This window comes from Egretta garzetta, unplaced genomic scaffold, assembly GCF_000687185.1.
Source record: "Egretta garzetta isolate BGI_Z169 unplaced genomic scaffold, ASM68718v1 scaffold30, whole genome shotgun sequence".
Taxonomy (NCBI): Eukaryota; Metazoa; Chordata; class Aves; order Pelecaniformes; family Ardeidae; genus Egretta; species Egretta garzetta.
This window is the reverse complement of record NW_009258383.1, coordinates 4,110,043-4,122,293: the sequence shown is the minus strand read 5'-3', so window position 1 is coordinate 4,122,293 and position 12,251 is coordinate 4,110,043. Positions and strand designations below refer to the sequence as shown.

Genomic DNA, 12,251 nt, shown 5'->3' with positions numbered 1-12,251 from the left:
ATGCACGGTATATATCTGTTAAAAGGTATAAAGTCTCTTCAATTTTGGAATGAGAGCTGTTCTGTTAAGACTACTGGAAATGAGAATTCTGTTCATCAGGTGTTTCCCTATGAACTCACCAGCCCAAATGAGAGATTATTTGGTTCATTTGATATTGATGTGTTTAATATAAATCCTGAGGCTCTCAGGATATTGTCTGCAAAAGGTTTATGTTTTATTAATTCTTTTTGTGATGGTCTGATAAGCAACAAAGAACTGTGTTAAAAACGTCCACACAATCAACTTCTCAGAAGCCCAAGAAATCCTCTATAAACAGGATGAGGGACTCAAGGCTTAATGGAACCAGACTGTCAAAGATCAAGACTGAAACTTACAGCAGGTCCAGTGGGTCCAGTGCTGCCATCACTTCCACGAGCACCCTGTGAGGAGAGAACATGATAAATAGAGCTTCAAAAGAGATTCAAATATCAAAGAAAGCCACAGTAAGTGGTTGGTCATGATGAAAAGCAGAAAGATGGGAAGCCACTTACAGCTGGTCCGGGTGCACCTACTCTTCCTCTCTCACCAGGGAGACCACGAGCACCCTGAAACAAAAATAAAACCAACTCATTTATACCTGTTCACTGAACAATGATATATAGATTTTTTTTCTCTGCTAAGTATCTATAGGAAGTGTGTTGCAGCCAGGCAATTCTGTTCCAAGTATTCACATTACATTACATACACTAATACATTACAGTATCTAGCTAAGCTGGAGTGTCACTGATGACAGAAATCGATCAAAATTCTGGCTGAACCATATCTCAGATTATCATTTTCCATGGCAGGAATAAATACTTACAGGTTGTCCTGGGGTACCATTTTCACCAGGGGCACCAGGTTCTCCCTATGAAAGAGAAAGTTTGCAGGCTTGAATCACTTAAAGGATGCTTTGGACAGATAGCACAACACCATCTAGAGAGATATTAAACTGCTGGATCCTACTGTCTTTGTCTACTGTAGCGCTTGCACCACAATATACAACAACAGTACATCAGTTTCTGAGGGTGCCAAGACTGTGACTGTCCCTGCATATACTGGAACATGTCCAGTAGAGATCCTCTTAGAAGAGGAGTGCCAGAGCAAGTTGCTTCACTTACACATCTCATCTTTGCTTACCCACCTCAGTTTTCTTTACCTCCTTTCTTTATTCTGATATTTACTCTGCAGCACAAACCTAAGAGATAGGGCCTGGATAGTCAACTACAAATTCAGACTGATCAGCAGCTGTTTTTTAGCTAGACAGAAGAATGATCCTTTCTTTTGCCTTAGGTTAAGGTGACCAAGTTCCTGTCAAATGGCTGGAAATAAGGATCTGCCTCAGGTATTTTTAACTTAAGACCAGTAACACTGTGATACGAGCGACAGCCATTAAAACATGACTCCTCTCCCTCTAGTATTAAGTGTTCTCAGCAAGCCTGCAGTTGGTCTAGGCTGGTCTATAGTGACAAGATTTGTTCTAGACCACCTGTATCCTCAATATATCTGAATTGCACCTAGTCTTGAATGCTGCAAACAGCACAAGTTTTTGCCTTCATCACTGCTATTAGCAGAGCTGTATCATGAGTGACCTTGATTTATCATGCTTGTGTTTTCCAGACAGATCAGCACTCTTACTAATAACTGTTCTTTCCTTTACTTAATTACTCTATCTGTTTTTAATTTCCAACAACTGGACAGACTGAGTGTTTGCTATCTCTTTACCAAACTTCTTCTGAAGGTTAACAACTTGCAGTGATATTGGAAAATGCTATGTTACAATTAATAACTCTATAAAGCAAGTAGTGCTAAGCTCTTAGAAACAAGCAGGAGGGAGAATTAGTATTTGAGCTTTTCATTTTTATATTAAAAGTTCTTGAATACAAATCTCCTGTGAATAAGTCAGCAGCATTAAAATTTCCCAAAACCCAATACTGCAGTAGTGTTTTTTTTAAGAACACTGCTATTAGGCACTGAGGTGGAATGGGAGAAGAAGAAACTAAGAGAGGAAGAGTTTGCTGGAGATGTTTCTAGGCCATATTTAAAAACATTTTTTTAAGGACACTGTTCAAATGTGCACTAATATGAAGAAGGTAGTTAAGAAAGAAAAAGACTGAAGATCAAATAGCCTTAACCCAGAAGAGCACTGCATTTATCCAAATTTTTAGCAGAAAGCCTTACATTAGAACAGAGCAGAATTTCTCACACAGCAGAGTTCTTTAGAAAAATGAGATTTTTTCATTTTAGTGTGCTTAAAAAAAAAACCAACAGCAAAATGCCAAGTACTATGCATAGAAAAGCAGAGATAGCAAAATCAGTCTTAAGTGCTGCTGGATAGTTGATCATCAGGAGCTCAGTTCTGCTGCACTTACTCACTGAAAGTACTAACTTGAGTGAGGGCTCAGGAGTAAGGCCCCAGGAATGATTTCTCATGTTAAGGTACATGTATTTGTCCTAGATGGATCCACTGACTTCTAGATTATTGCAGCTGGGCAATGTTTAATGACAACATGGAAGACTGGAGGGGACTTTGTACGTCTTCCGCTAGAAAGAGCTACACCCTACGTTTTCAGATTTCATCTTTACCTTGCTGCCAGGAGTACCGGGTTGTCCCTTTTGACCATCCAGACCATTGTGTCCCTGTATTGAGCAGAAAAATAAATATTAACATATATTTTCCCACAAATGGCTATACACAAACTCTTAATCTTGTAAGGTAAATCTTTTCCATACAAAATGATTTCCTAATGTAATCTTATGATTTTTTAAAAGAAAGTCACTCTTTCATATCAGGAGATTTTAAAACCTTCAAAGAGGTTCATGCACTCTTAACTTTGAGGGGTTTTCCAGGGGTTTTCAGTATGCCCAAGTGTTGTCAGTCTTCACTATTCAGGGAAAAAGTGTATATATATACTCACCCTAATTCCCTTAAAGCCAGGCAGACCAGGAGTTCCAGGGAAACCACGAGCACCCTAAAAACACACAGTGCATGAATGATTGTCTCTCATATTACTGCAGTTAAAAAGAAAAAGCATAAGTCTTTCAATAAAATTAATGAGTAGATTTGGACTGTAATCACTTAAGTGAGGAACACAGTCCATTCCTCAACCTCCCAGGATCAGACTTGTTCCAAGACTAACACTAATCAACCTGATTTTCCAGTTCTGAATCTCAGAAATTTCATGCATTAACATATGATAGCACAGCTGTTTTAGCTTTCTATGCCAAGGTTCCCACTCACCTGCCCCTGTGTAACTCCTCGCTATGTCACTTCTGTTACTAATTACACTAGCTTTGCAGGGGAAGGGGAGGTGGGGAGGGAGGGGCCGGGGGGGAGGGCAGGGCAGAGGAGGAGGGCTGGATGGGGAACACAAAACAAAATCATAACTATATGGTATCCCTGAAGGTAAGAGCCGAAACTGGATTAATGCATATAGGGAGAATTATTAGACTGTTAATGTGGTGCAATTCAGAGATGTCATTAGGTTTCATTGAGAACCGTTGTTTATTGTATACAGTAGATTGCTACATACCTGAGGGCCAGCAACACCCCTCTCACCAGGTCTTCCAGGTTTGCCAGGGTGACCCTAAAAATGCAGTAAAATGCACTAAGAAGGAAAGCTAATTTTATAAAACAACAACATAAAACATTAAAAAAGAAAACACATTGGCAAAGTTTCTCTTTTTCACTAAATACAGAGAGCTTGTTAGCTTTGAAGTTTCCCTCTTCCTGTATTCAGGAAGCTAAATAATGTATCTGGAAAGGTTTTGAAGTTATCCATTCTTCTGTACATTTCCAACATACAGCATCTCTTGTACTATAAAAAGAATTATTTCAGGGGTTTATTTATTCTATCCAGTATTATAGAACAATGTAAAAATTATGGCAAATAGAATGCTTAGCTTAACAATAGCCTGATGTTAGAGTTGAATCACGGCCCCAAAAGAGATGAGAAACATTTAATAGCTACTTACGTCTTCACCAGCCTTTCCTGGAGGACCAGGGGGACCACGAGGACCCTGGGGACCCTGTTAAAAATAGATTGAAGATTACTTAAAGCATCATTCTTCAGATAAGTCTTTTCACTGGTTTCTGACTTGAGTTAGGGCATAGCTGGAGCCTGAACTGAAGAAAGGTCCTTCCACCCTAATTGACTTTGCACTTCGTGATTCCAGTATGAAGAAGACTGAATCTGAGTGTTCAGCTCTATTTCTGTAACAGGATCAAGCAGGAATACCCAATTCAAACACTCAAGGACATGCATATGGGTAGGAGAAACAGGTCTAAGCATTACAAGCCTACTTTGGTGTCCTATTTCTAACGCTAACAGTGTCTGCATGTGAAACCTGTACTTACTGTTTGACCAGGTTCACCAGGCTCACCAGGAACGCCTTGAAAACCAGGAGGACCCTAGAAGAGGAGGAAGATTTTGTCAGTGTTTGAACAAGTTGCTTTGTGATTTTACAGGTATGTCAATGTTAATTAGTCAGCAGGAGAGATGAGACTGTACTTACAGGGGGTCCAGATGCTCCAGGTGGGCCTCTAGGTCCCATTAAACCCTAGGGGAGAAAAATTATAAAAACTTTTTAAGAAAATCACCACTATATAAACTCATTTATAACACCAGTTCCTGGTATTCCTCAAATGTTGGTAAGCATTACAGTTTGCAGTACGCGATGTCCAAATCAAGTTAGAGGAAGAGATTGGCATGAATTTGCACAGGCAGTCCAAGTGCAAAGAGATCTTCTAATGGCAATGAACCAGTGCAGAATCCAGTTAGATGATTAGAAACATACCATTATGGCTGGGGACCTTGTGATTAGGCTTCTTAATCTATTCTGGCTTGTTAGCAAGTGCACTGGTTCATTCTTCTATGTACCCTCTTCCTTCCTGTGCCTGAACTTCCAGAGTTTAAAGATGAGGGTGATAATGCATTAAGAAAGGTTGTATTTTGGGGCCTCTCAATTTTATCATGATTTTCAAGAAGAGATGTTGGAGAAAAAGATCTTTAAAATGGCAGGGAGGGAAAAGAGAAAGTAAAGGTATATAAATGGCAGTATCACCATGAACTGGGAGGTTCACACATAATTTTGGAAAGAAATCAAACAACTCTTATACATATTGTGTATACATCTATTTCAAATAATGATCAATTTCTATTTTAATATGTCATTGTTTTTTTGTTTTGATCAAATTATCTTCATTTCACCTCCAAAATAAGTCACTAACATACTCTCCTTGACTGAATTTAGAATTTACATACATGTTGGAAAAAAGGGTCAAAAATCACTTTTAAAAAGGACACTTCCATAGATTACTGCACTTTCTTAACAGTTGTCTTAAGCTCTATTAAGCAACCAAATAAGTTTGAACTGAATTTAATTTAGGCTTTTATTGTCCAAACAAATCTTCTATGAGAGGTTTCAACAGAAATCATTATGTTTTTAATTGGTTTTAAAACTTTATTGGGAACTCTTTTAGATTTTCTCATTATGAGATTTAAATCGAGTGTCAGCTTTTTAATGGCTTATGTAGCTTTCCCATAAGACTGAATACTTTTTATTAAGGGGAATAAATGCATATCAAATACAGGCATTTACTTATGGAAGCTAAAGCAGTCTTGTGGCTATAAAAATATGCAGTAATTCTAGGAAAAATAACTGTTTCTGGACAGTCTGAATCATATGTGCTGCATAAGCTCTGTGAATCTCTTCAGAAATTATATTCCATAACTGTTTTTCCCTCCTTTTCTATCTTCCCAATCTCTCACATTTTCTTTATGAAACTTAAAATTTCCTCTTACATTTACTGTCAGACACTGAGGACAGAATTTGATTAAAGATACTTGTATTTTCCTATATTTATTACCTAGATGGATGCCAAAATATCTTCAAAAATTCATTTAATATTACACTATTTTCAGGAAAGGAAACAAGCACTTGACCCAGAATAATCCTGGGCAGCCTTCATCCTGCTGCTCACCCATCAGATGCGTTGTCTGTGATGTCAGTGTGTATGGCGAAATTTAACCCATATTCTGCTATCTATCTACACTGAAAATAACTTCTAATATTAGGAAGGGTTACAAATTCATGTGGAGAGGCAATAGACTCCTTAAATGTCCACAGGATACATTAACCGATAAAGATTCCTCCTCAGAATAGCCTTGTAGTAGCAAATGCTAACGTTCAATTGCTGAGAACCAAATGTGGTGGCCAATTTCTTACCAAACCTGTGCAATCCAAGAGTATCAAAAGGGTTGTACAGCCATGGGAGAAAAATGGTCACCAACTGGAGCTGAGATACTGAGGTACTTTCTAGACCTATGTCTGCTTTGGAGAACAGCTTTACAGTCTTCCGTCTCAGTATGGGTAAAGTAATACTATATCAAATTAAATGTGTTATCTGACATCAGATTATGAGATTCACTGATTCATAAAAGTGTGGTCAACAGACAGAATTAAAGCACAAGACCCAGTTGTGCTACATTCAAGTTAAATATACAGTCCCAAGACCATAATTCATGTCCTAAGACTATATTTCAAACATTTCACACTGTTGAACACCAGAGGATCAGTTTACAGTCTGACTCAACATATGATCAAAACGCTCATTTAAAAACTATGCTTTGCATTAATACAGCTGGATTAGACTCAAAGGAAAATACTAAACACATTATCTGTGCAAGTTATCAAGCAAGTAATGATATACCTACCATAGGTCCTGGGCCAAAGTCAGCTGCTTTAGATGGATCATATTGAGCAGCGAAGTTCTGTAGGTGACAAAAAGTTCAAAATTAAAATACTAAAAATTTTACTTTAAAAACTATTGATAATTATCACTCTACATCTAACTGTCATCTGACTTGCTATACAGTATGTCAAAACAGCATACATAAAACTCAGTAAACATGGCCCTATTATAAATACATTTCCATTCACTTGTTTCCAGAAAGACTTCATTTTACTAGGAAGGCCCTTTCACACAATGGCCTCAAATATCTACAAAGTAGTGACAGAGAGGCAATGCAATAGTGTGAACTGAAAATTAAGAATGTAAACTCAGTGCTCTTAAAATTGAAAACTTTTTTGAAACCCTCAAATCGTTCTGCCTCATTTCCAATGAGGGAAATTCTATATATTTTTTCACCACACTTGCTAAAATTCACGTACCAGCCTTGACTGACTACGGATGACATGGGCCCTTCAGCTTTGAAAAGATCTGAGGAGCATGCAGCCTTAGAAACACTGCACTGGATTTCTGATCATTTATCAGTATAAGTTTTGTAGGCAAATATACATCTAGTTTTGTAAAGTACATTTTCCCTCTTCACTAAAATGGAAAAAAGTTCTATAGAACACAATTTAAAATCCTTTTCTTGCTTGTTTTATTTTATTAGCATATTAAAATAACAGAAATTAATGAAAGCATTTTGGGGTTTCTAATAGGAAAATAAATCATTGCTATTCGAGTTGAAGGCAAAAGAGTGTTCTTCCATGCAGGAGGATTTACTAAACTTGATCAAAACGATACTGTATGTCTTCATGCTCCCTGTGCAAGCTAATGTCAAGCAAAGAGTTAAAGCCAGCATTCCGCAGAGAATACATGATGGACACTTCTGCAGAAAGTGCGTATGCGACACAGTCCATTTACGTTCTGCAGCATGAATACAGATAGAAATTAAAAATTCTAAAGGAAGATATTCTAAAATTGTGAAGAACTTTTAAGTATGGACTTTAAGCTTAAGGGTAGTTGTCTTCAGCTTATTCCAATACAGTTGCTGTCTCTTGAACCCAACTGCAAAGTGCCGTTTCTTTTCTCCATCTGCTTAATGGCACTGGTTTCATTTAGTTGATTCCTAATCCATACACATTACAGCTGTAAAATGTAATGCTAATTAACAGGGTTGATTTGCTCCTGCGCATAAGTCCCTGTTGAATACAGAATCCAAATTTGCCACGGAAAATATATATCCCAAGGAGAGTTTCATTGGAACTGGGACCATCGATTTCTTGCCGATCACAAGAGAATGTTTCCTCTACTCTTCAATGCAACATCAGTGTGTTCCAGCAGATAGGCATTTAGTCACAAAGCACAGATTATCAGTTTCAGTAATAGAAACTTTGGATGCCTTACTCCGCCAAGACCTGGAGGACCAGGGGGGCCTGGAGGACCTGGTAGACCATCTTCACCATCTCTGCCTGGTGGACCTGGTGGACCCTAGAGTCAAAAAGAGGATTATAAAGTGAACATCAGAAGTGGCTAAAGAAATCTCAGAAGTGATAAACCCATTAACAACCAGGCACCTACAGTACACGCTACAGCAGTGCTATATATGCAGTTTCAATAAATGGCTAACTTCAGAAAATTAGCACAGGCTGAATTTACATTGCCTTGCCACACCTTGTGTCAGATATTTACTGTAGTTTCACGTTTGAGAAGATTTATGGGGGCAATATTGGATCTATGCTACCAAATCATAAGCTCCAAATTGGGAAGTTTTATTTTAAACGACCAAATTTTGGACCCATGAACCCCAAGTGACCCATGCGGACCCACACAGCCTGTCAGATTCTGTTAGTGAGAGACTAAAATTTGACCAGCTGAAATTGGCAGAGGTCAGCCCTACTGGTATGAACTAACATAGATCTAAGTCAAAGGCCAGTTCTTAATCAATTTAGGCTATTTGCTGGTATAATTGCAAATTCAGTGACAATAAAGCAGGACTCTTCTACAGATTTTTGATACTGTCACTCTGCTACCAGTCATAATTTCTTTTACAACAGCTTGAAATGACATGTGTTCAGCCCAGCAACATTTGCCCTTATATTCTTTCATCCTCAACGCACAAAGCTGGTAGAGTTTTGCCATCGTGGCAGTTGAGGTGAGGTATTTATTTTGGTCTGTATTTTGGACCCAGTTCAGTGCTAGATGAAATCCATAATAAAAGTCTTATGGGTTTCTAAAGGAGCAGGATTAGGCTTGCTGCCTTCAGGACAAAGCACGTATTTCATTTCATCAAAGAAATACAGTTAGTGGTAGCCTAAAGCAAATATCCAGTCAACCATACAAATATACCCTTCCTATTAGTTCTCATTACATTTGTCAGCATATTACGATCTAAGAAATCTTCAAGAGCTACCTATCAGTACTATGGCATTTTCATTTTCAGAAGATAAAAAAAAGACATGATAACTACAAACTGCCCAGATAAGAATTTGAACTTCAGAATGCCACTTTACAAAAAGCAGCAACGATGGAGAAACAAATCAGAAAAGCAGATATCAGCAATATGAATCAACATTACAATTAAATTATTCAGCTGTCCTTATTTATGGTTACTTTCACAGTAGCCTTTAACAGTACAATATCCGCTTTGACTAATAGAAGGCAGATAACAAATGCCTGGCTGCCAAGAAGAGAGCTTTTTCAAGCCATCTTTGGAGGAACAGATAATGAATGGTCCTCGAAGCTAGCTTTGTCTTTCTGGGTTTGATGTAGAGAGCTTATCCATATACCAGATTGTTCAAAGGCTACACCTTTATATGTCAACTTCCACTTTTGCATTTTCAGGCACGATTTCCACTGTGGGCAGCTGGAAAAAATTTTTTCAAACCAACACTTGAGTGCTAGGCTGCCGTCTGAACTCAGCCTTCTCTGCTCAGGCACAATGACCATAATTAGGTTGGTGAGGTATTGCCGGGGCAGAATTTGGTACATAGATAACTTGGTTTCTTTTTAATGAAATTTTAAATGCAAGCTTCTACAGGTGCATTCATTTAATCCCACATCAATGCCTAAACTTAGTTTTTTCCAACTGGTCTTCCAACAACTGTTCAAAGATCACAAACAAATGAATGTCAATCAAATTCCTTACCCTTTCTCCCTGTGGCCCTTTGTCTCCTCTAGGGCCCTGCTGGAAGAAAATAAAACTTGATGAGTTTCTGTGGAAATTTTCCAGGATGATACAGGGAAACAGATACATTAAAAGTAATTAGTGTACATGAAAAAGGGAAAGAAGACTGCACATACAGGTTCGATAGCTATTTTCCACAGACAGCATATTCTTTTTCCACAGGAAGCTATTGGAAACAGATTAGTCACTGTCATTACTACATCAGTTAAAAGTATCACTGTACAGTCCACAGAAATACTTTCAAAGCTGATTTTAGTCTCTACTGAATAACTAGCTCTAATTTAACAGCAGAGACTTTTAGAAACAAAACAGAATCTATTTAGCCTTTTAGACCTGTATGGATATTGCTCTACTGTTCAATTCATGTAAATCTTTCCAAAGGAAAGATCTCTGGTTGAACAAGAAGGCTGCTTTGATGCATTTTAGTTCTTGGTAGGCTTAGTCCTGCTCTTGCATAAAGCAGCTTAAATCCAATATTTGAATTTACCCAGGTATTAAGATCTTGCACCCGTTGTTCCCTCCTTTTTACTTCCTATTCTTCTCAGTGCCAGTGCTGTTCTCAGGGGACACTGGCAATAATGAATGTAGTCAGTTTTCCTTTCATCCAATATTCAACAAAATATTAATCTGCCCAAGAAAATCTGATACCATCTCCATTTCCATACAAGAAAAATAAAAATGCTTACCTTCCGCCCTGCAGGTGCCTGGAAAAAATAAAGAAGAGAATTAAGAAAAAAAGATAAAATTTCTCCCAGTATTTTAAACTAAAATAATGTACAAACTTAGACTCATCTTCTTAAATAACTACAATTTTTCTCAGTACAGTATACTTAAGTATGCCCTGTGATTTTAAATTACTATGAAGGCTAGGAGATTATTATATAGCAAAGATACATGTAACTACATTAGAACATTCTGCTGAAGACTGGCAATTTTATACCTATTACAGCCTACAAAACTGGCATGAAAAAAGTCACACCTGAGTTCTTTCATAATCCTTCTCTGCAATGAAATTTAGACTGGAAGACTGGCTTTAAAGTACAGTCATCTCCAATCCAAACTGCCAGGTATAATGTCCAAACACCACTGCTCCGTTACTTTCTCCTCATGGTCTTTACACCTATGAAGGCAGTCCCTTAAAAAGGCCGTCCCACTTGAGAAATTGGGGTGGGTACCTTTCCAGGCAGTCCCTTCAGGATTTAATCTGTATCTTTCCATGACCACCTTGGGAATTAACGTTAGTAAATAATACTGTACCGAAAAAGAAGTCTAGCCTGTTAATTGAAGTTGAGTGTTACATATCAGATAAAAAATGATTATACTGACCTCACTCACATCTGGAAAAAGAAGGGAAAGAAAAAAAAGGACATCATTAGGGTGTGGATTCGGTTATTTTACAAGTTTTACATTTCAATGCTTTTAAATCAAAATGCATTTTTGTTAATTTTCTTAATGCAAGAAAGAGTTTCTTAATGTAATTTCTTACTTTTAAGGTGATTATCTTAAACTGTAAAGACTCACAGGTGAGATCACTATGTATTTCAAATTCAAACCAGACTTGCTAGTGAAATTAAAACAAGTAATATGGTTGATATGGTAAAAAGGCAGGTATCTTCTACAAGCCTGCTCTAAACATGCTTAAACGTATCTCCATGGAAAAAAATGCACATATGTATTTTCACATATGTGTGCATGCAACAGATGACAGCCAGACAGGCTGACACATGTGAAGATACCAAATTGTAGGAGTAATCTTAAATTTTAATATGTGGCCCCATCTCACTTTTTATGGGGAATGGTTCTACCCAAACATACTTATTTCCACAATTTCCTGCAAAATGTCTTGGTATGTGTTAACGGTTTGAAGCTATCAAACACCAAATAGCAAAAAACTTTCTCTCTGTATGTTATTTACTGCTAAGTATGTTCTTCTTAACTAGTTGGAGATACTAATTTTCAAAAATCTGTTTTCTGAATTTGAAGCAATTAAAAATCTGTTTTGGCTGAAACTTACCATTACACTTTAATTGCCAGCGGTTTGACATTATTACTGACAAGTTGTTGGGTGTTTTTCCACAAAGAGCCACTTTGGCAATGCTCGATCACACTAAATTCACACAGTCCAGCAAAAATGTAACAATACTGAAGTGCTGAACACCACTAAAGCACTGAAATGCCACGGCGGGACACCGATGGCCTGGATGAACTCGGAATTAAAATCATTACTGCCCCCGGGGGACGGTGACGCTGGCGACTGCACTATCTCAGGTCGGGAAAAGCGGGGGCGGTCGGTGCGGGGGGGCCCCCACACGACCC

The 12,251-nt window shown here is 37.9% G+C and overlaps 1 protein-coding gene across 1 annotated transcript in view; it reads right to left on the bottom strand.

Annotated features, from left to right (window-relative positions):
* Positions 1-12,251, bottom strand: part of COL1A2 (collagen type I alpha 2 chain) — a 40,094-nt gene that overhangs the window by 26,435 nt on the left and 1,408 nt on the right. Inside the window, exons 2-15 of the mRNA XM_009641871.2 lie at positions 11,262-11,272; positions 10,622-10,639; positions 9,897-9,932; positions 8,156-8,239; positions 6,735-6,791; positions 4,534-4,578; positions 4,376-4,429; positions 3,994-4,047; positions 3,552-3,605; positions 2,937-2,990; positions 2,605-2,658; positions 842-886; positions 531-584; positions 375-419 (exon numbers count right to left, since the gene is read on the bottom strand). Coding sequence (XP_009640166.1) covers positions 375-419; positions 531-584; positions 842-886; positions 2,605-2,658; positions 2,937-2,990; positions 3,552-3,605; positions 3,994-4,047; positions 4,376-4,429; positions 4,534-4,578; positions 6,735-6,791; positions 8,156-8,239; positions 9,897-9,932; positions 10,622-10,639; positions 11,262-11,272 — 665 coding nt within the window. The remainder of the gene's footprint in view (positions 1-374; positions 420-530; positions 585-841; positions 887-2,604; positions 2,659-2,936; positions 2,991-3,551; positions 3,606-3,993; positions 4,048-4,375; positions 4,430-4,533; positions 4,579-6,734; positions 6,792-8,155; positions 8,240-9,896; positions 9,933-10,621; positions 10,640-11,261; positions 11,273-12,251) is intronic.